General features: G+C 40.0%; 1 protein-coding gene across 3 annotated transcripts in view; it reads left to right on the top strand.

The window, feature by feature from the left end:
* ube2o (ubiquitin-conjugating enzyme E2O) overlaps nucleotides 1–17612 on the top strand; it is a 30797-nt gene extending 13185 nt beyond the window's left edge. The window contains exons 4-24 of one of the 3 annotated variants that reach the window (XM_036000369.1): nucleotides 903–1000; nucleotides 1147–1210; nucleotides 1831–1974; nucleotides 2122–2231; nucleotides 2349–2499; nucleotides 2812–2869; nucleotides 3702–3867; nucleotides 5990–6145; nucleotides 7063–7217; nucleotides 7614–7726; nucleotides 7897–8022; nucleotides 9140–9229; nucleotides 9321–9645; nucleotides 10354–10718; nucleotides 10826–11021; nucleotides 11484–11620; nucleotides 12422–12625; nucleotides 13150–13207; nucleotides 13523–13854; nucleotides 13891–14324; nucleotides 14688–17612. In XM_036000369.1, the coding sequence (XP_035856262.1) occupies nucleotides 903–1000; nucleotides 1147–1210; nucleotides 1831–1974; nucleotides 2122–2231; nucleotides 2349–2499; nucleotides 2812–2869; nucleotides 3702–3867; nucleotides 5990–6145; nucleotides 7063–7217; nucleotides 7614–7726; nucleotides 7897–8022; nucleotides 9140–9229; nucleotides 9321–9645; nucleotides 10354–10718; nucleotides 10826–11021; nucleotides 11484–11620; nucleotides 12422–12625; nucleotides 13150–13207; nucleotides 13523–13854; nucleotides 13891–14324; nucleotides 14688–14715 (3510 nt within the window). In that variant the 3' untranslated portion in view covers nucleotides 14716–17612. Of the gene's footprint in view, nucleotides 1–902; nucleotides 1001–1146; nucleotides 1211–1830; nucleotides 1975–2121; nucleotides 2232–2348; nucleotides 2500–2811; nucleotides 2870–3701; nucleotides 3868–5989; nucleotides 6146–7062; nucleotides 7218–7613; nucleotides 7727–7896; nucleotides 8023–9139; nucleotides 9230–9320; nucleotides 9646–10353; nucleotides 10719–10825; nucleotides 11022–11483; nucleotides 11621–12421; nucleotides 12626–13149; nucleotides 13208–13522 lie in introns of all 3 variants that reach the window. The other 2 variants (XM_031288918.2, XM_036000370.1) reach the window with 2 other exon arrangements.
* Nucleotides 17613–23030: the final 5418 nt, after the last annotated feature.

Raw genomic sequence — 23030 nt, 5'->3', positions numbered from 1 at the left:
TATATATATATATATATATATTTATTTTTTTTTTTCAAATGTGATTAAAAATCATTATAGTCAGCGATTAGGATGATACAAATACAGCGTGTCACTGCATAGCCTGTTGTTTCATATAGTTTAGGAGTGTGTTTTATTGCATTATGTTAAGGATAATCAAATGTATGTGAGTAATTGTATATGATAAACACACAGTTATCAATCTCATAGTACACTTACTATTCAAATCAGTATTTGGTCCCAGATGATTGACTTCAGTCGTTGTTCATAATAGGGGTTGGTCTAGAAATATGTTAATAGTAATGGTGAACCTCTGCAACTTTCAGTAAAAAATATTGCAATCCAAGCAATCGCTCGCGTCAGTCAGTGTTTCCGGGACCTGAAAAGGAGTGAATTAAATCTGTAGACCTGGCAGTGTTGGTCTATCAGACTGATCTCAAGTGATCATCATAACTATTGTATTTGTTTGTTTGTTTATTAAGACCTGTCAGTCTTCAACAGAAGCTACTCTTCCTGGGGTCTCTATTATTTCATAAGAATATTACTTAAACTGGATTACATACATCTATACTATTCATACTCACAATACATCAAAATAACAGAAAAATGTAAAAACATACATCAACGGTACAAGAAAACATAATCTGACATACATAACATTCATACTCACAACATAACAAGAGTAAACGCAATACATCAGACAACACTCAACACAAGCCCAAAACCTGTCTAATGCATACTGTTGCTCACAGAATCATTTAAATCTTCCAATAGTAGTTCATAACAGAAAGAAAGTACCTGAAAATTAATCTTCTAGGTCACAAAAAAGGGTAATACTTTGATAAAAATGTAAAATTGATAGAACCGATTTGATTTTCTTATTGTCATTGTGTTTTTTCTAGTCTTTTATGTACGGCGACTACATCGCCTATGACTTCTGGCTGGGGAAAGTGTACGACCTGACTAATCACATTATTCTCAAGCTCTCCAACGGAGCCAGGTAGAGTGTGTGTGTGTACTGTGTGTGTGTGTACTGTGTGACCCTGTTGGAGTCTGTCAGCGTGTCTACATGCTGGCACACATTCATCAGTGCCAAATCCAGTGAGTGTCAACCGGTCGTCTTTCTCTCTCTGTGCCTCCCTCCAGGTGCTCCATGAGTGTGGAGGACGGTGCCAAGCTTTACGATGTCTGTCCACATGTCAGTGATTCGGTATGTAGCCACGAGCTCTTATTTGTCACCTCAGGTACATCTACTCTGAACAGCTGCTAATCAGGGATCAGATCCCTTCACAAATAACTGGTATGCTGTCTGTAAATAGTTCTTATTTGTTATCCAATGTAATATGCATCCATAGTTCTGTGTAGGTCTAGTTTGTACATAAGGAAACATTGTAGTATTTGTAAGTATTTGCTCTGCTATAGAATACAATACAATTATTTATGTTTTCTAGAAATTGAAATGCAATGCAAAGTTGTCTTCATTTTAGACCGTAGTTTAACCAGTAGTAGTCAGTTACATTTTTAGAAAGACTAAAGCTGCAATTTGTTTAGGCCTACTGATCAGTTGTGTGTGTATATATAACAGCTATTTTTCCCAGAGGGCTTTCACATTTGCTTTTTAAACATTAATGTGCAGAAAATATCGGATATGCTGCATTGCAATTCACATAGGCAAATATTTGTTTAACGTAACTTTAATGTGAAGTTGTTTTAGTTGTACATGTTGATTATAATGCATCCTTGTGTTGGTTCTAAACAGCTAATAAATCATCAACAACATGTTCTCAGTTGTAGTCATATTGTATCCTTGTTACTGTGTTTGTTCTTCAGGGTCTGTTCTTCGACGAGGCGTATGGTTTCTACCCAGGCCAGGTCCTGATTGGTCCGGCCAAAGTCTTCTCTAACGTACAGTGGCTGTCGGGGGTCAAACCTGTCCTGAGCAGGAAGTGCAAGTTCAGGGTGGTGGTAGAAGAGGTGAGACAATGATGACGGCCCCTCCTTTTTTCTCTTTTTTAATGGCCAACTCTATTGGAGTCATATACTTGAATAAACTGGGTTTGACATGTAATTGTATTTTAAATAGCCTAAATTGTCTCCATGGTGTCATCGTGCTCTTCTCAGGTGAAAGTGGTCGAACTGAAGGTGACGTGGATCACAAAGAGCTATTCTCCCAAAGGTTCAGACAGTGTCTATCCCCCTCCCTCCATCATCACACATGAAAATCTCTGCAGGTCAGTCTGAATTTGTATCGATATATCCTCACACAGATTTATGTATGCAGAACAGATACAAACTGAAACTGTATCTTGTTGCCCATGGGGTAATGTTACTGTGCTGGTTGGGTTTAGGGTGAGGCGTCTAGGATACTACGACCACACCCAGAGGCAGCTAGGAGAGAGGGCCCTATATGTTTTCCCTGCTCAGGGGGACGCCAAGCGGATCACCTGTGATGGACCCGAGGGTGCCCCTGTCTTGCCCGAAGACCCCGTGGTCAGAAAGGTGAGGATAATATTTATTCATATATGTCAAAGTATAGATTAAATAGTGCTCTTTTATGGTATATGAAGAGCTTGTTACCTGTTGTAAGAATGAATCCTCAGGAGCTTATTAACACTCAATATCACCTGTTTTACACAAGAAGTTAATAAAAAGGGGGTCACAGGGGATGATCACCGTGCCGGGTGTATTTTAGGAATGGATATCTTGTGGTATTACAGAGACTGTGAGCATTTGTAAACTGCAAGGCTGCAATTTTTCATCTTTTCATCTTCTCTCTTTGTCTGTGTGTGTGTCTGTGTCTGTGTCTGTCAGTTGAAAAGGATGTTCAAGAAGGATTCGGGGAAGAAAACTGAGAATGCCGAATCACAAGGTGCCAAACAGTATAGTATACATACACACACACACGCACACTCTTCTGCTCTCTAATGCAGTCAGTGGTGCCTCTATTATGAGTTCAGCAAGACTCTTAATGTTTAAGAATTTTATTCCCTTAAAAATAGACGTGCGTATGAGAAATCAAACAACACAAATTATCATTTTAAGTAGAACATGATTACATATCGGCCAATATGTTATCAGTTTTTTTTTTTTTTTTTTTTTTAAGGTTCAGATTCTTTGAACTTATCTGTCTCAGAAATCCAGCAGCGGTTGGGTAGTTTAGGATGCTTTGATCTTGTAAATCTCTCTGGTCGAAATAATTTGTCTAATCATCACAATTAATCATTAGCCAAAAACGTGATCATTTCCTGTCTCTGCATGAAGTCAGAAAAGTGCGCATTACTTTTTGTTTACATCTTCTCTAAAGTAGCTGAGAACGAAGTGTCTCCATGCAGAGCAGAGTCAGAATGATTTAAAGTTCCTGTGAGATATCAGGGCGGCTCAGTACAGAGGGAACAGACTATTGGAAAATGCGCTGAAGTGCATTACACTACAGCTCAGAAATGTACTGCATCTGTCTTCATGATCCAGGAAAATAAAACATGACCGTGTCTCTCTCTGTGAAGCCATATCAAATTAAAATCCTAAAGTACTCGGACACTGTGAGCTTGTTGAGACAGAGATTGACAAAGAAATATATGATTTACACCTCTGAAATATTTTGGGTTTTAAATTCATACCATTTATTTACGCTCCTATTTTAAAAAAGATTATCTATCCATCATTCACTTAAATTGAATTCCTAATGTTTTATCTCTTACCAGGAGAGCACAAATCAGAGCAGACAGACACTTCTCATCCCAACAACAACAACGGCCCCGTGGTGCCCTTCCAGAACCCTCCGGACTCCCAGAACACCTACGACCCTTCAGCTGAACACGGAGAGCAGGACGCTGACGACGAGGCTGCAGAAGACACTGACGATACCAGGTCTGTTAACTAAATGTAGTTATTTGGTAGGTTGTTTTCTGTCTGTTGAAGTGTGGGAGGACGAGCTGATAAGCACCCAGCGTCGGCCACTTGAGCTTCTGTAAAGTAAAATGTGATTTGACGCAAAAAAAATACTTTCTTTGTGGAGATTAAATGTTAAAGATTTTAGAGTGTAGAGAGTTTATGTCTTAGGGGGTTGAATGAAGCCTGGTAATGTTTAAAGCTAGAGTTTAAGGTGTTGTGTTGGAGTGCAGTATATTGAAAGGTGTTTGGGAGGTTAAGAGTTTATACGTTACACTTAAAGTAGGACTGCAGCAAGCTATTATTTTCATTATTAATTAATTGGCCGTTTCTTTTCTCGCTGAATCGTTTTGTCTATGAAATGTAAGAAAATAATTATAATTGAATTATAATTTCCCATAACCCAGGGTGACTTATTTAAATTAGTTATTTTATCTAAACATTAGTCGAAAAACCCAAAGATATTCAGTTGACCATAAATGACAAAGAAAAACATCAAGAATCATTTATCTGTTATCAAAACAGTTGCCGATTATTTTCTGTTGATCAACTAATTGATAGACTTGTCATTTCAGCTCTAAATAATAAGATGCAATCCAGTAAAACAACATCACTTATGGCGCTTTTCCATTACATGGTACCTGCTCGACTCGCCTCGACTCTATTCGCCTTTTTTGGTTTTCCATAACGAAAAAAAGTACCTGGTACCTGCTAACAGGTACTTATTTTAGTACCACCTCAGTCGAGGTTCCAAGCGAGCTGAGCCGATACCAAAAGGTGACGTGAAAGCGACAGACGGGGGTGTCCTGAACAAACCCGCCATTTTTACATAGTTTAGCCAGCTGTGTTTTTTTTGCTGCCTCCAGCTTCTTCTGAAAATAAAATGTGTCTTCTGGCAACAACACACACCTTCGACGTTCTGTGTGTGTGTGTCGCGTTAGGTCACGGCAGTTTACTGCGGCGCCGCTATGACGACCAGCCACGCTGAGGCGGTACTAAAATCTGCAATGGAAAATGGACGCACAGTGAGGCGAGAGTCGAGTCGAGCAGGTACCATGTAATGGAAAAACGCCATTACTATTGCAGAGCTTCGTAGGACCAGTTGCCCAGGGCGGCCACATCCGTTGTGTCCCTCATCCTCGTGTTTTGGCCATTTGAATAAGAGTGCTACTGTTGCACTGAGTTACCTTTTTTACATTTGGAAACATAAGTGACATTGTTTTAGCATGGGGGAAAAAAAAGTCAAATGACCTCTAAAACAGGCTTACAGTAGTTATTTCCGATTATTCTGCCAGTTAACCCAGCGGAATCACCTTGCAGTTGTGCAGTTTGTCTTATTGTTGATTTTGCTTTAAGTTTGATTTGCATTATTAATGAAGCTGATTCACTTGTTCTTAATGAAATCCATTTCATGAGTGTGTTTGTGTGTGATGGAGAGAGCGAGAGAGACAGGAGACAGATTGTATGTTTGATTTCACTGAAATATTGGGTATAGCTAAACAGGACTGTTATCCCCTCAAATATAAGTGATGGAAATACGTTTTGTCAGTTTAGCTTCTTTGCAGCTTTTTCTTAAAGTTACAGTCAGGCCTATTGAACCTCAAAAATGACCGCAGTGCTGAATCATCATCTCTCAAACACGGCCTCAACAAAATGTAAAGCTTAAAAGTTCCTCCTGTGTGTCTTCATTCAGACTATTGTCCTAAAAGATATCTGCATGAGTTTTACATAGTTCTACATTAACCCCAGGTCTTTTTTGCTGTGCTGTAAATTAAAGCTTTAACAATTAGTCAATTAATCTATTAGTTGATTGATAGAACACTAATCCCCAACCATTTTGGTAATTGCTTAACTGCTGAAGTCATTGTGTTCAGCAAAAAAAAAATCTCTGGTTCAGATTGTCAAAGGTGAATATTTGAAGGTGTTCTGAGGTTCTTCTATGATTTAAATCTTTGGGTTTTGGACTAGGAATAGCTTTTTAAACTATTTTCTGACTTTTGCGGGCCAATCAGTTAGAGGAAAACTACCCTGTGTATGTATGTGTGTACAGTTTGTATGATTTAAAGGAGATGTTAACCTGTGACTATAATCCTGGTTGCAGCTCTCTGACGTCATCGGCCAGCTCTACAGCCTCTTCTCAGAGTGGCGGTCTGGGAACCAACCGTAAGAAGAGCATCCCACTCTCCATCCGTAACCTGAAGAGGAAGCACAAGAAGAAGAGGACCAAGTTTTCCCGCGAGTTCAAGCCTGGAGACCGGTGGGTTAACGGCAGTAAACAAAACTCCAGTATTGTCTTTTTCCTTCTCCACTGTGTCTTTGTTGCTTGCACTGCTATGTACTTTTCTTTGTTTTTTTTTTTCCATTTATTTATTTCTGTCTTTTTTTTAATGTTTCATCCATTCGTAAGTCCATACATTCATACCGTCTTCATTCCTTACTGCCAGTACGTAAAAGTGACCAGAAAATAATCCAGAGTCTGGGGGAACAACTGAAATATTTTGACATTTGGAATATCTATAAGGCTGATTGGTCTGGTGCTTCCTCGCAACTGTTTCAGGAATTTGGTGTAAAAATAAGGCCAATGACATCGTCTGTTGCAGACTGGATAAAGCAACAGCTGCTGACCCCGGAAATCTGACAACAGTGTGTCTGTGTGTCCCTCCAACCTCTCTCTTGTTTGTCAGAGGGCTCATGTCTCGATCTGTGCTCGACAGCAGCCTCGCACACAGAGAGTCTTTCAGACTACTGATGGTGTCATGTTCTCAACAACACACGGTCACCCTCATCCTCAGTTTACAACACAGATTTCACACTCTCTCTGGCTTGTTTTACTTCAACAAACAAACCACAACACTGCAGATGTTCTGTTATTCGCCAAGATTCATGTTTTCTAAATCTAAACCTTTTTAGAACTGAGACCTTGAAAAAAAGAGAGAATGAGAGGGAAGATTGAGGTCTCAACATCCCAAGAAGGGAGATAAATGTAGTGGTTCAGTAAAGATAAATGCTGCAGTAGATAAGTGGACAGGATAGGAGGAGGGTAAAAATAGCAGTATTGTACAGTAGCTTTCCTTTTGTGATGAGTGAACTACAAGAGAGAAATTGTCCTCTATATGATAAAAGGCAAGGCAGTTTTTACATTGTTAATATTTACCTTTTGTGTGTTTTGTACAGGGTTGCAGTGGAAGTTGTATCCACAAAGACCACGGCTGATGTGATGTGGAAGGACGGGCGGGTGGAGAAGGGGATCCGATCAAACAACCTCATCCCCATCCAGCACCTCGACAGCCATGAGTTTTGTCCCGGGGACTTTGTAGTAGACAAACGACGTAAGGAGAAACGGTTTGATTTAAAAATTATACATTTTCGTGTTTAATTTTGTTGCGTTTCAACTCTTCAGACCAGTGAAGACACAGCATATGTCAGATTTCTGTCCCTGTGGACTGCGATGAGAGTTTGTATATAGGCCACTCTGCCACCTAGTATCTACAGTATCTAGGTCATTTGCTGAAACTATGGCAAGTTTGTGTGTCTGTAAAATGGACTGAAAATACGGGGATGTAGGTTAAGGCTGGAATGTTACAGCCAAACTATTTCATACAGATGCATCTTTTTTTATAAATCTTTGCAATTAGAGGTTTCAAGTGTTTGTGTTTTGTGTTCTTTGTTTTGCTCTCTAAACTGTGTGTGTGTGTGTGTGTGTGTGTGTGTGTTTTTTCTCTCAGCCCAAGCCCTCCAGGACCCGGGAGTGTACGGTGTGATCCAGTCTGGTGACCACAAGGGCAGAACATGTGTCGTCAAGTGGATCAAACTCAACTCCAGAAGCGACGACGTGGAGGTCAGTCAGGAAAATAAGACAACAGTGTTTGTGTTTTCAAGAATGTAAAAACCATGAGAATACTTGATATTTGTTGGGGGGCTTGGTCTTATTTAGTGATACCTGGCTGCTGTACGTGAGTCTTTAGTAGAAATGAAATCGGCCTGATATTCTTGTTTGCTTTATTTCAGGTTTTCGGTATGGAGGAGGATGTCAGTGTGTACGACATCGTCGATCACCCAGATTTCCACTTCCGCACCACCGACATCGTCATTAGAATATGGAACTCTGAGAACGGACATGACTGTGAAAACGATGTGAGAACAATTTTACAAATTTAACTGACCATTCATGAAGGTAGCATTTATTGCATTACTGTATCAGACTGCATTTGTTTTAGCTAGCTTTATCTAATAAACTGGCAACTGAGTGTATAATATTTTGCTCTGCAAATGTTTAGATAACCAGGAACCTGTTCTTTGTTTCTGTTTTACACTCAATGAGCTTTTCTCCTGCACCACCCTCAGGGCAAAATGTCACCTTTGCCCTCAAACTATTTCATAATCCAACTGGTAAAGCACATTTATGTCCCCATAGGGATAGACTGTTCTCATTTTATTGACCTCATGAGGTTTTAGAGCAACTGTAAGGTACAGTTTTTAGCCGTTCTCCTGGTAAAGCATTAAGAAAATCAAATGTCTCAGTAGATTGCTCTCTGTCATATTCTGAAGTAATGAACACTGATGTCTGCAGTCATATTGATTTTTATTTGTATTACACAGAACCACAAGTTTGCCTCAAAGGGCTTTACAGTCAGATAACACTCAGGGCCCTATCTTGCACCCGGCAAAGCCCGACGCAGGTGTCTGCTTGTTTAAGACCGACGCAGTTGTCAATTTCCCATCCAGCGTTCACGTTGTTTAAATAGCAAATGCACCTGCGCCCATCTGTGCGCCCATGGGCGTGCTGGTCTTACAGGGAGGTGTGTTCAGGTGCATTCTTGGCGTATTGCTATCTTGAGGCAGCGGGAAGTGATCGCGCGCTTTCACTTCACACACGAGCAGATCAGTTTCTTCTCCTGAAAATCTCTCCTTCCTGCTTAGCAAATCCGCCATCATTACCGCAATGTGCCAAGGTACAAACGCGCCTGGCTTTTAAAGGGAATGGGAGTGACACTCTGATTGGTTTATTGCATGTTGCTCCTAAACACACCTATGATTAATTAAGACACTAAGTACAATCATTTTGAACCATGCGACTGGCGCATGAACCCTTTTTTTCGCCGGTAAACTAGCAAAAGTGGATTCGTACACAGGGCCTACATAGGGCTTGCTATATCCTCTCAGACCATTTTAGTCTTGTTTTATTATTGTATAAGGTGTTGTTGGCTGTTGATAATGGTTGTACTGTGTCTCTACGTCCTCCTTCGCTCAGACGTCGGTCGGACAGGTGTCCAGGGTGGATGTGAGCAGCAAAGTGGAGGTGGTGTGGGCGGATAACTCCATGACCATTGTCTTGCCACAGGTAAATGTTTATCCTTAATGAAATTGAATATTGTTTTTGACATTAGAAGTGAGACGTCTCTCTCCTAATAATCACACACACACACGCACAGCACCTCTACAATGTGGAGTCTGAGATCGAGGAGACGGACTACGACTCGGTGGAGGAGACGAGCAGCGTCCTGTCCACCGAGGAGTGGGAGGACGAGAGCGACAGCTGGGAGACGGATAACGGCCTCACCACTGAGGAAGACAGCCATGTCAACAATGCAGACATCATCGACACAGCGACCCCGACCCCCACCCCCACTAGCTCCGCGACGTTCATCATCACCCCTCAAGAGGGCAGCAAAGCTGGGGTCACTAGCCCCACTAAAGGAGCCACTGGAGAGGAGGGAGAGGCATCTGTGGCTGCTGCTAGTCCTGCTTCTGGAGGAGGTGGGGAGCTTATTTTTTGTAACATTTACATTATTGTTTGTTTCGAGGGAATAGTGTCAACATGCCACCTATGTGATAGTTTGTCGACAGGACAAAAGAGCTTTTTTGTCCTGCATAGAACTGTTGTGTGTTAATAAAGTGAAATTTGTGTCTTTGGGCAAGGTAAGGATATTTTAAGTACATGCTTTAGAAAAAATGAGAGAGTGCAACAACTCCCAAGAAGAAAAATTAATTAAAACCAACCTAAAGACACACACACACACACACACACACACACACACACACACACACACACACACACACACACACACACACATATTAACTAATCATAATATTAAACTTTATTTATGGAGACTTTTCATACAAGATATGTAGCTCTAAGTGCTTTACAGTAAACAATACAAATGCAACACATTAAACCAAGGGCAAATAGACAATACTATTAGACAATTAAAATACAGTAGATGATAAAATATAAAAGTGAAAGTAAAAACGACAGACCATTAACGATAGTAAAAGAGAATTAAACCCTACAAACATTTCCAGTCGTCACAGATCTCAAGTCACTGTCAGTTTGTTCCAAAGAACCGGACCAAAAAAGCACCTTCACCAGATCTGGATCGAATATTAGGTACAGTTACAAAACAGCGTTCTACCTGTGTCCTGTTTGACATTTCTGATTCATTTATTATACACTTAATAAATTAGGAACCACTCCAGGAGCTGTTAATGGAGCAGAGAAGCCCAGTAAAGAAGGCGCCTCTCGGGGCTTCAGGGAGTTGAAAGAGGCCCTGAAGATCCTGGAGAGCCTGAAGAACATGACTGTGGAGCAGCTCTGGACCGGCGGTTCTCCAACCTCTCCGACCTCCGCTGAACCCGCTTCAACAACTAATGTAGCGAGTTCGGTGACGCCCACGGCCCCCGAGAAACCGACCAAGGAGAAACGCTTCCTGGACGACATTAAGAAGCTGCAGGAGAACCTGAGGAAGACGCTGGACAACGTGGCCATCGTGGAGGAGGAGAAGATGGAGGCTGTGGTGGAGGCAGGGGGGAGTGGAGGAGCAGGGACAGAGGTAGGTGTTAAATGAATCTACAACATGGCAGAGTTGATTTAATTTGTGCACAAATTTGCCAGTGCAGTCCAAATAAATGAGCAGTAAATGAGTGTCTCACCTGCTAGTTTGTGACGGTTCAGGTAGAGAAAGCTGGAGAGGAAAAGCCCCAGCAAGAGCCGCAGACACCGGTGGGTGGACAAGAATGGCCCAGTGAGTTTCTCAGTGATACACCAGTACTGTGCCAACAGAGTGGTGGCAAGCCTGGTGTCACCTTTACTAGCGCCAAGGGAGAGGTGTTCTCTGTGCTGGAGTGGGCACCAGGTGAGAATTGTGAAGATTTTTCTTTAACACTCAGACAACAAACCGAAGCCTGCTTCCAATTTCCATTCTGTAATCACACTTGGCTGTCACACACACGCGCACACACACACACACACACACACACACACACACACACACACACACACACACACACACACACACACCTTTAGCTTGATTAATTCCCTGGCCACATAAGCTATGAAGTTGTATTTCTTTGTTTTTTTATTTATTCTGTATTGCTATTCAATCACCGTCTGTCTGTCTCTCTCTCTCTCTCTCTCTCTCTCTCTCTCTCTCTCTCTCTCTCTCTCTCTCTCTCTCTCTCTCTCTCTCTCTCTCTCTTTCTCTTTCTCTCTCTATATCTATATCTATATCTATATCTATATATATATATATATATATATATATATATATATTTTTTTTTTTTTATTTTTTTTTATTTATTTATTTTTTTTTTTTTAGACACACACTCATTTCAGAAAATGGAGTTTCAGCCAGCGGAGGCAAAGAAATTTTTCAGCACAGTGAGGAAAGAAATGGCTCTACTAGCAACGTCACTGCCGGATGGCATCATGGTCAAAACATTTGAAGATCGCATGGTGGGTTTCCTGTCATTACTGTATTATCACCATTTTTAATAATAAATCATCGCCCTGATTCATTTTGAAAGATTAGTAATCTTACTATTAAAAATACTGGCAGCTTCTGTCCTTCTTTGGTGGTAAATCTGCTGGATCACTGTAGAGCACACATCAAGAAAACAGAATTTACAATAACTACTCATTATTTGTCTGCTCAGATTTCACTGCATGATTGCCGTTACCAAAGGCTAATATTATGGTCTTAATCAAGGGTCCATAAGATTTTGAGCTTGTGAGATTTGTGGGTGTATATCACACCTGAAAAAAAACTCTGCATTAAAAATGTAACCTCTGTGTACACATTTGAAAGCTGACAGCTGCATGCGCGGTGTGCGTGCGTGAACTTGAATTTCTCATGAAGAGTTCTTCACAGATACGGGTGATATACAACCACAGACAGAATTGATCCTAAGCATCATTACACAATCTAATAAAGTACGAGCTCATAAATTATGAGCCTTTCTTCTTGGTCTTCAAAACATTAACAGCAGCAGGGAGTAGTACCGAAGAGAAGTAGTAGGATCCTCTGTTTCAGAAAGCAGCAGGGGTTTATGTGAAATAAAGTATTGATATTTAAAAACTAATTAATAACCTTAAGACAGAAGCTGGCTGCCCTTATCTCATTATTTTATTTGAGCTATGATGTACTGCTTTCTCCACTTATCTGATAATTTTCACAATTTACACACATCAAACAGATTACACTGACTGCATACAGCATAAAACGTGTCATAAAGGTCTTTGCTTTCTTGGACACAGGACCTGTTCTCAGCTCTGATCAAAGGGCCAACTCGTACACCCTACGAGGACGGTCTGTTCCTGTTTGACATCCAGCTTCCCAACATCTACCCGTCTGTGCCGCCTCTGTTTCGCTACCTGTCGCAGTGCGGCGGCCGCCTCAATCCCAACCTCTACGACAACGGCAAGGTCTGCGTCAGCCTGCTGGGCACCTGGATCGGAAAGGTGAGCGCTGTTTTACAGCTCAATGTATGTACAGGTATGATATCTTACTGAGGGAAGTTGAGAGATACAATACCAACCTGCAGTTTTACAGTACTGGGTGTTGACCTGTAATTAAAGTGTTGAAATGTGACACGGTGGTGTGTCAAGGTAACCTAAACCAAATAAAACCTGCTCTTTTGAACCTGACTTTCAACAGTTGTGGTTCTGTTTCCTGTTTGGATGCATAACTCCTTGATTTTGACAGCTTTGTGTAAAAATTGCAATGATGGTAACTGAAAGTAACGCAAATGGTAGGGTACTACACACAAACAATTCAACAGTTAATCGACAAGTCAATTGTCACTGTTTTATATGATTGTAAACTGAAGATCTTTGGGTTAGAGTTAGACAAAACAAGACATTTGAAGACTCTTGTGATGTGTATTTTGTAAAAAAAAACAACCTAATTGATTAATTTGAAATCAAATATAACTGTATATAATTGTTACTGATTTTGTTTTCTTTTGTGGTGATGTGATCCACAGGGCACAGAGAGGTGGACCAGCAAGTCCAGTCTGCTGCAAGTCCTCATCTCCATACAAGGTTAGAGCGTACACGCACGCACGCGCGCGCACACACACACGCAGCCAGACAAACTGAGTGCAGATAATTCACTTATTTTGTTGAACCAAATCTGTATCTCGCTGGCTCAGAGTTAACACGTGTAAAACATGCCTTTAACTGTATAATTCAATATTCACTGAAGTGTGATTTTGTCATCTCCTCACCAGATTTTAGTTAAAATGTCCTCCACTACACAGTGAAATAGCCACTCTGAACCTACTGGTAATGTTTGCCCGCCTTTTATCATGAACTTAAACTCACATTTTGCACATATACATGTGTATCTTTCTGCAGGCCTTATCCTCGTCAATGAGCCTTACTATAACGAGGCTGGCTTTGACAGTGACCGAGGCCTACAGGAAGGATATGAGAACAGCCGCTGCTACAACGAGATGGCCCTGATCAAGATGGTCCAGTCTATGACGCAGCTCCTTCAAAATCCGGTGGAGGTTTTCAAACAGGAGATCCAGGAGCACTTTGTTTCTAACGGCTGGCGGCTCGTCCACCGTCTGGATGCGTGGCTTGAGCTGAACGACGGTGCTGAGAGGGGGCAGGCAGCACACATGTCCTCCAGGGCTCAACACTCCAAAGACAGAGCTTCATCTGTGGAGCCTCTGGACGAGCAGGGGCCCGTGGCGGTGGCTCACAGCAGCCCCAGCAAGCGTGGGGAGCAGGGGGTCACAGGAGTTACCAGTATTATGGAGGAGGAGCTGGAGGATTCAGGGCTGAGTCCCTCCACTACAGTGGCCTCTCAGCAGGAGCAGAGCCAGAACTCAGACTGCGACAGCACCCAGGGGAGCACCTCTCTGAGTGGCTCCATGGTCGCTGGCTCTGTAGTCCGCGGCGTGACGTCAGAATCAGGTTCAGTCACGGTTAGCGGAGGAGGGGTGGGCTCCACAGGAAGCCAGCCGGTGGTGCGACCAAAGAAACGGAGAAAGAGCTACCGGAGTTTCCTGCCAGAGGGCAGTGGCTACCCAGACATTGGCTTTCCACTCTTCCCGCTCTCTAAGGGGTTTGTGAAGAGCGTTCGAGGGGTGCTGCTGCAGTACCGAGCTGCACTGGCCGCTGCTGCCATCCCTGATCACACGGAGGACAAGTAAGTGCCTCCTCGCCGTTCCCCAACACTCCTCTGCACTGTTCCCTGCTCTTTTCCTCCTTCTCTTCTACCTTTTCATCTGCCTCAAGCTGTAGAGGAGGATCCATTACTTGTTGTCTGGGGGGTCTTCCAGTTTTCAATCTTCTGTACCCCTGTCCAGAGCTGCACTGTGCCCCCAGCACTACCCACACTTTTGTCCTGCATTTCGTAGTCTGTACTGTTGCCCCAAACTCCACAATGTTCTGCCTTCTCCCCATAATCCCTCTGGATCAAACAAAGGCTGCAGGAGAACGGCACCCTTGATCAGGAGAGTGAGCGGGTTCAGGTTGGATGCGACTTGATAATGTCTTTGTTCTCCTTCAGTGTCTCTGCAGATGAGTGTGATGAATAAAGAGGGGTGGACCTCACATGCGCTCATCCATTTGCACAAACCTATGGGAGCTTCCCCGTCACACAGGAACCCTCATCTGTTCACAGACGCAGGTAAACACAGAGCTTTTACTGGAGGCCATTTCTCTTCTGGTTTCAGCAGGACTTTGACTTCAGTGGAGGTGGTGTGGATGCAAAAAGGATGAATGAGATGGAAAATCAGTGCCATGAATCCTCTTCCACCCTCCTCATCCACCTAGCCTCCAGCAGCATCCACCATATGTGTGAAGATTTGCTGGATAAACCAGCCTGAAAAATGTAAAGCAGACTTGTGATCGTCGCTGCATTTTGGACAAGGTCAAATATGGCTGAAACCTGCAAAGCCCAGCTCACCTAGCTGTTGGGTCTACTGCGGCTATCTGTAGCACAACTGATATTATCGCTGCACCATCCTGCACTACCACAAACGAATGGACAATCTGGTCTGGGAGAGGTGACACCGTATAAATACACTGACCAGGAGTATTCTTTTTAAATAGAAATCACTGGTTGTACGCTTTCTGCCAAATTCTCTCTTTTCACACACAAAATATTCAAGTAGAATGTACTGAATGTCAGTTAAACTGCCAACCACAACAGCTTCACCACTTCTATACTGTACTTGCTGGTATTTTCCTTCGCCAATCACTCGCACTGAACCACGCAGCGAACACCGTGTGACAAGTTTACATACGAATCCCCTCTGGAGGTCAGACTGCTGTAGCTGTTTGGTGTGTAGAGAAGCCAGCCAGGCACAGGATGACCGTTAGGTAGCTTCATATGAAGGTGTGTGTGCTCTAGTCAAAGCCCACAGCTGCCGCCTCTACATAACAAAGTTCCATTCATTTTCTGTAGAATTTAGCAAAGTTGTTTGATCACCAAAATGGAACTTGTGCTTTGGTATTTTGATGCATTTTAAGTCGTTTTACTCAGAGGCTGAGGTGAAGGTTTCAGAGCGGAGCTTTACCCACAATGCTCCACTTTTCTGTGACAGCGGTGAACCCACATTACATGCAACTGACACAATTTAAAGAATAAATAGAAGAAAAAAAAACAACAACATTACAGCATCCATTCCGTCATCTCATGTCAACATGTTGCCTTACTTGAATTGTTCTTTATAATCTCAGATCATTGTGTACAGAGCTGCTTGCGTCATGCTTTATACATTAACCTATAAAGGCAGAGACACACTGAAACCACTAAAGCCCTGTTCCAGTGTTTTCCTCTTTAATAGTGCAAATCTCTGATCAGTTGTTTCTTAAACATGAGTCTCTCACACTGCAGCCATCGGTGTATTCTATACAAACTACAATCAGTGTGATGCTGAAGGTTTGCTGATATTATAATTATTTTTGCTTGATTATTATTTTCTTTTATTTAGTGTTTTACCTGACTTGAGCGTCTTATCCCATGGAGGCGACTGCTGACCCCACTGGCGAGAGAAAATTACACAAACTACAGCACTCAGACAAAACTTAAGGCGGTATAACTGGTCTCTGATCTTTTTTTTCTTTACATGGCATATATTCAATCTAAATGAAAGGAATCAAGGTTGTATTTACCAAGTTACCATGAAGCTCTTACGCTGCATTTAACTGTGAAAGAAAGTCAAACTCCCCTTTGGGTCCAATCGTGCTTCCTGGGGAAATCAGAGCAGGCTTAGTTTACAATTTTTTTTTTTTTTTTAAATAGCTGCATTCCACCTTTAACATAATGCTCCTATTTCGTTCAATATATTATGATTCTCATTGTAATAACTATTATGATGATTATAAGGGAGAGCACTGGCTGTCTGGTAATTTACTTGAACAAAGAACCTTGATGCTGAAGAGTGTTTCTGAATGAGAGAGCACATTGTGCCATTGTGAAACTATGAGTGATGGGAGAGGATAAAAACCATGAGCAAAGAGCTGCTGTTTTAAAGAGACTTAAGAAAATAAAGGTCTTGAATGAGGGTATTTTGTTTTGCTTTGTCTTCCATTGTTTTCCCCATGCAACATTTAAAACTGGCACTCTGTACCAGATATGGCAATCAGGCATCCATGACATTTTGTCCTCTTCCTTGGATTAGACCTTGCCATCATTGTTTTGTTGCCTTTAATGCTACAGAGAAGGATGTGTTGTCTTCTCCACTGGCTGCTGTATCTGTAGCACGTAGCCTTGTTTGCTTTCTTGTCTCTGTTTGTCCCGCCACTTGCTGCTTTTTTGTAAAATGTCACCTTCACAATTCTTGGAGAAGTGTGTCAGAACTCAGTCTGAAGACAAACTGTATGGACGATGGTTCCCGAGTTGAGAGGTAACATTACTGCTTCGTCTTTAACACTCTTTCTCATTTGTCTTCAATCGCAGAAACAGAAAATGTGAAGTTATATCTCGCTAGATCTCGAAGCAAAAAAATCTGGCAGGATACCAAGCACGTGATGTGCAATTTTCTGTGTATGTGTGTATATTATTCAAATTTAAACCATTATTATTATTATTATTATTACTATTATAATTACTGCAAGGCGTTTGTTTTACAGCCAAAGCATGTAACATGTTGCTTTAAGCCTTTTGAACGGGCTACACACAAGACTTGACTGTATGATGTCTACATTTTCACAGTGGCCTGTTGTTGATATATTAAAAAGAATAACTAATAAAGTAATGATTTGTAGCCTGATTCCCTCTGTACAGATGTCATGACTATATTGAAATATATAAATACATACAGTATATATTTAACACATCTGTCATGTCACATAGATGCTTGGGGCATATATGTACAAAATGCTGAGTGTGTATTGTACTTAAGATTTCATTTTTTTATGGTTTACTTTATTGCGTTAAGACAACTGTATAGTGATGTATTAAACTTTGCAAGCAGTAAAATAGTAACATTGTGGCTTATACTTATTTGGATACCTGTTAGCTGTTGTATCGTATTTTCTTAATATTACCAAATCCCATGAGAACACCAAAACCAACAATGAATTGATAACAATTGACAATTGGTTCCTGTGCAGCCACACAGTTTATTCTGAGTCAAAATGTCCTAGAGAAATAATCAAAGGAACGAGTACAGTATATGCAGTAATGTAGTAATGCAGTATGTCTTAATGCTTCTTATGCTATCAATTTATTTTGAAATTGCTCTACTAACTTTAATTAAGGCTTAATATTGATTGTTGATGAATACTCTTGCATTATATTTTATTATAGTAATACAGACAGACAGTACCACTACTTTATCATATCCTATATTAGTCTGGTTTACACTGTTCACACAGACTTGATTTTTTTTTAGTGTACTCATTAGCGCACCATATGGGTATTTATCCACAGCTGAAATTAGTCCTCAACTAATACACTACTTTCTCCTGTTTGAGTAACATTTGCTAAACGTAACAGTGCCCAGCTGTTTTAGGAAACAACTGTGAGCCTTAAAAAAATGAAGCTACATACAGTATTTGTGACCTGTTGTATAAGATTGGTATGGGAATGGTTTTAATTAGTACAAATTTCATTGAAATATATCCATATAATGTATCAAACAAAAGTGGAATATTTTAAGGTTTTTTGAAAAGCTGTCGCTACACTGAATTGCTGGTTGAAATGTGTAAGAAGGCAAAGTTGTAGGGAAAAGTAGACATGGTTCTACTAAATAGGAATGTCTTAAAAAAGCCGAATAATACCAATATTGTATGAAAGTTTTTGTAAAAGCTGTTGCTAAACTAAATTGCCGGCTTTAATTTGGATGAAGTAACTGAAAGAGTAATGAATGAGTTGGTAAAATGGGAAATGGGTGGGTCAAATTAGGAAATCTCAATCAGCTGTGTTCAATATTTTCAAAAAGTACGAAAATAATTCACAATGAATGAAAAATTTGGAAAATTTTTAGGCTTTAATTAAGTAGGAATCTGTAAATAAGATTTGATTAAGTATGGAAAGCAGCTGAAGCAGTGTGAATAGCTAAAAAAGAAATGATAGGGGTTCATGTGTTTTGCTTATCTGCACCGCTATTTCTTTACAGCAGACGGACATATTGACAGAGAAAGACATATAAACATATGGAGAGAGAGGCGCCGTTTTTTATATATATATATATATATATATATATATATATATATATATATATATATATATATATGTATGTATATATATGTATATATATATATGTATGTGTATATATGTATATATATATATGTATGTGTATATATGTATATATATATGTATATGTATGTGTATATATATGTATATATATATATATATGTATGTATATATATATATGTATATATGTATATATACGTATATATATGTATATATGTATATATATATATATATGTGTGTGTATATATATATGTATATATATATATATATATATATATATATATATATATATATATATATACATATATATATATATATATTACATTGATCCTAAGCAAGAGCCAAATAAGACAATGAGATAAAGTCAAATACATGTGTTTAATCAGTCAAGCATCTGATTTACAATACACAGATCTGTGGGATCACAAAGTACGCAGAGACTAAGTTTCCCTAACAACAGACAAAAAGCCGGAGCCGGTCCACGTTTCTCTAGACTGTCAGACCTTGTAAGCCCCGATCTATTCTTCCCCTGATCATATATACCTTTCTTTTGGGCGTCCTCTTCTTGTCCAGCACAGGGACGGTTATCTTCTCATAACACATACCAGGGTGGGGGCCACTGTGTTATGTCTCTTGCTTATTTTGCCCTTCCATAAGCAGTACAAACTAATGTGGTGATACATTTTTAGATGAGACTGCTCAACTTCCTTAAAATGTAGTATCTATCCATCCATCCATTCTTAGCAGTGATTTAAGATTTCAGAGATTTTGCAACGTTGAAACCAAATGGGAAAACCCATTATGCAGCTGCAAGGCCAAACAGGTAAAAGTGGTCACCAAAAATAAATCATCCTACCAGCCCTCAGTTTCCTGTAACAGTAAGCAGAGAATCACATGCGTAAATATGTTGCCATCTGTGTTACTGTTTGTTACTTCGTCTGAGTACAGTTCAGAAAGATAATTTATCATTTCAGAGGCACACTCTCAAGACATTGGGACATTGAGGACCAAACTCTACAGTCAATACAGCTGAACATCATGGATCAACTGACAGATATCTATGTCAATGAAGAGGGAGCATTCAGTTATCCTGGCAAAAGGAAGAGTTTGGTAAAAAGTTCAGAAAGTATTTATGAAAATGTGTTGCTCCACAGTCTGGAGCCAAACAAAACTACTGCTGTCTCAGGAAATGAACACATGCAAACAGGTCCTGTGTACAAATACTATAATGTTGACTGTAGGTTCATGTGAATGTAGACTATATATAAAGAGGTGTGGACATTTAAACACAAACACAGGAAAGATTATTGTCTACAACACAGACTAAAATCAGGAACAATAATGTGGAGGGCTGGTTTGCTGTCATTGATGGTTTTAGCTTTGTACTAATAAACTCTAGAATTACAACATAACTGTGGTGGAACATAACTAGGTACATGTACTTAAGTACTGTACTTAAGTACAAATTCAAGGTACTTGTACTTTACTTTAGTATTTCCATTTAATGCTACTTTAACCACTTAGGAGGAGAATATTGCACTACTTACTTAACTACATTTGTTTGACACCTTTACTTTTTAGATTAAAATTTTTCATATTCCTGTCCAATGAAAACTATGTATCTCCAGATTTGGTGATTTTAAATGTTTTTGGTAAACTGAAGGATGAAGTGTTTCTTTGTGGGTTGAGAAAATTCTCATAGTTCTTAAGTTAAATAAATTTAAAATGCCTCTTGGAGTACTACACACACACACTAATGTGCCAGTATGTTGATCCAAGAACATATATAATAGTAAACTAGAGACCATCTTGGGATGGGATTACACCAGCTGCGACATCAAATTAGGACAGGGATTTGGCGACAGAAGGTGTCTCCAGGACCACATTTTGCCATGATGACACACACACACACACACACACACACACACACACACACACACACACACATCAGAGACACTGTCACGGCTAGTAACCACTGACAGGGACCATTTTATTGCACAATGAGTACTTTAACTTTTCAAACTTTAAGTACATGTTGCTGATAATTGTTTTACTTAAGTAAGTTTTGAATGCATTACTTTTACTTGTAGTGGAGTATTTTGACAGTTTGGTATTAGTATACTTTTACCTAGGCCTACAGTAAATAAAGGATCGGAATACTTCTTCTACCATTGCACATAAACAAACAAAAAAAGGTCACTGCAGAGCAAAAATAGAGACATTTTAAATTGCAAATCCCATTTGAAATTCTGACATCACTCTTTTCAGTCCTCATCCCTGCTAGCATCTCTGTGAAGCTCGGCATACAGACCTTTTTAACAGCAGACACTGGATCTGTCAGAGCAGGAAAAGCACACGTGGAACTGATAACATTAACGATGTCTCAGTCGAGCTATTCTAGTGAGCCAGTATGTATACAATACCCCTAAGTGAAATAGGCCCTTTTCACAGCAGCCGTTTTGACATGTAATAGCAGGGCAAACACAGAGGAATTTGTTAAAATTAATTATGGTCCCTTAATATATAATATGTCACAGCCATTCCAGAGAGCATGGTCTGCATGCTCGCTTATACCAGGGCCTAGTCATTAGTAGGTAGTTGTTCATAAAGTATGGTGCCGCAAAAAAGAGAATCAAAAAGAGATATTCTGATAGTATCACTCTAGTGTGGCTAAAACATGAACACAAATATGTGAATATAGGTGGATTTTATACTTCTACAAATACTCCTACCTTCAGGTTCTGAAGTATATAATATGTTTAAATTCTGGCTGGCCTAACTTAATAATAATAATAATAATAATAATAATAATAATAATACATTTTATTTATATAGCGCTTTACATGGTACTCAAAGACACTTTACAGTGAAACCAGCACACTTAGCACATAAGAAACAGATGAAACAATAAAACCAACACACAAAACAAGCATATTAAAAGCAATTAAAACAATAAAACCAGTAGGCTAACTATCAGTGGAGAAACTATTTCATGTGGAAGGCTAATCTGAAGAGGTGTGTTTTGATGAGTGTGAATGTGTCTAGATCAGTACAGTCAGTACAGTTCCAGATGGAGGGGGCCGCAATGGTGAAAGCTCTGTCCCCAGGTACAGTGCTTGGTCCTCTTTATTTAATTGTTCTTCTTCGTGATAAAGCAACTTTACCGGCAACAGTTGAGTGATTCTTGTGTGTTAGCGGCTTAACGAAGCATTTTATTTTATTTTCTTTTTAAATTTTTTCTTTCTTTCTCTTTTCTCTCTTCCTGTATTTCTTTTAATTTGTTTATGTACTTATTTATTTGTTTATTTTTATCTATTGGATGTTGTATATCCTTACTGGTGTTTATTTGTCTGTGTGCATGGGTCTGTGTCGTTTGTCCCCATCTGGTTTGGACCTGATCTGGGTTGGTTTGCGGATGGGTAAGGGACTTGAGGGGAATTGACATACTGTCTCAATTATGCTTCATTCACCATGGCCTCCACTGTATGTCATTTATTGTGAACTTCAAATAAAGAGTTGTAAAAACAAAAAAAGCAAAAAGAATAGTCATAGTGTAGTATGTCAAAAAAAGTAAAAAGATAAGTCATAGTATATCGAAAAAAAGTCACAGTATAGCATGTTGAAAAAAGTGATAAAAAAAGTCATAGTGTAGTATGTCAAAGAAAGTTTGGATACACAGAAAGTCTAAGTCACGCAGTAGACACACTCCATTATAAGCACAGAAAAAGCCTGAATAAAAAACACTAAACTTAAAGGTGCACTATGAGTTCCTGCATGATTTCAGCGCAATTTCATTTTTGTCTCAAATTGTAGGCATCTCTCCTTGATCCGCTAGCTGCCTGCCCCCTGAATACACTGTGAAAAAGCCTGGTCTCAGGAGACAACACAGGGGTCATAAATTAAACCTGTTTGAGTCGTGATTCACTCAGATCTTTAACCCGAGTCTTTAAATTGACTCACGAATCGCGATTCTCTAGTATCATTAACTCAGATCAGTTGAGTCCTACTACAATTCAATCTAAAATGATAACAGCGCCAACACAAACCTCTTGCAACATTAGCTACTACTAGTCCTAGCCATCTTAGCTGCCAAAAGCTTTATAACTTACAATTTCGTAGGCAACCACAACTCCACAAGTCAACTCAAGCGACTGAGTGAGCAGAGAGACAGTCCGAGACAGGTTATAGGAATTTCCCGACCCGCAG

The sequence above is a fragment of the Sander lucioperca genome, chromosome 4 (genome assembly GCF_008315115.2).
Source record: "Sander lucioperca isolate FBNREF2018 chromosome 4, SLUC_FBN_1.2, whole genome shotgun sequence".
In the NCBI taxonomy this organism is placed as follows: domain Eukaryota; kingdom Metazoa; phylum Chordata; class Actinopteri; order Perciformes; family Percidae; genus Sander; species Sander lucioperca.
The sequence above is the reverse complement of the archived record's forward strand: the minus strand, read 5'-3'. Positions and strand labels throughout refer to the sequence as shown.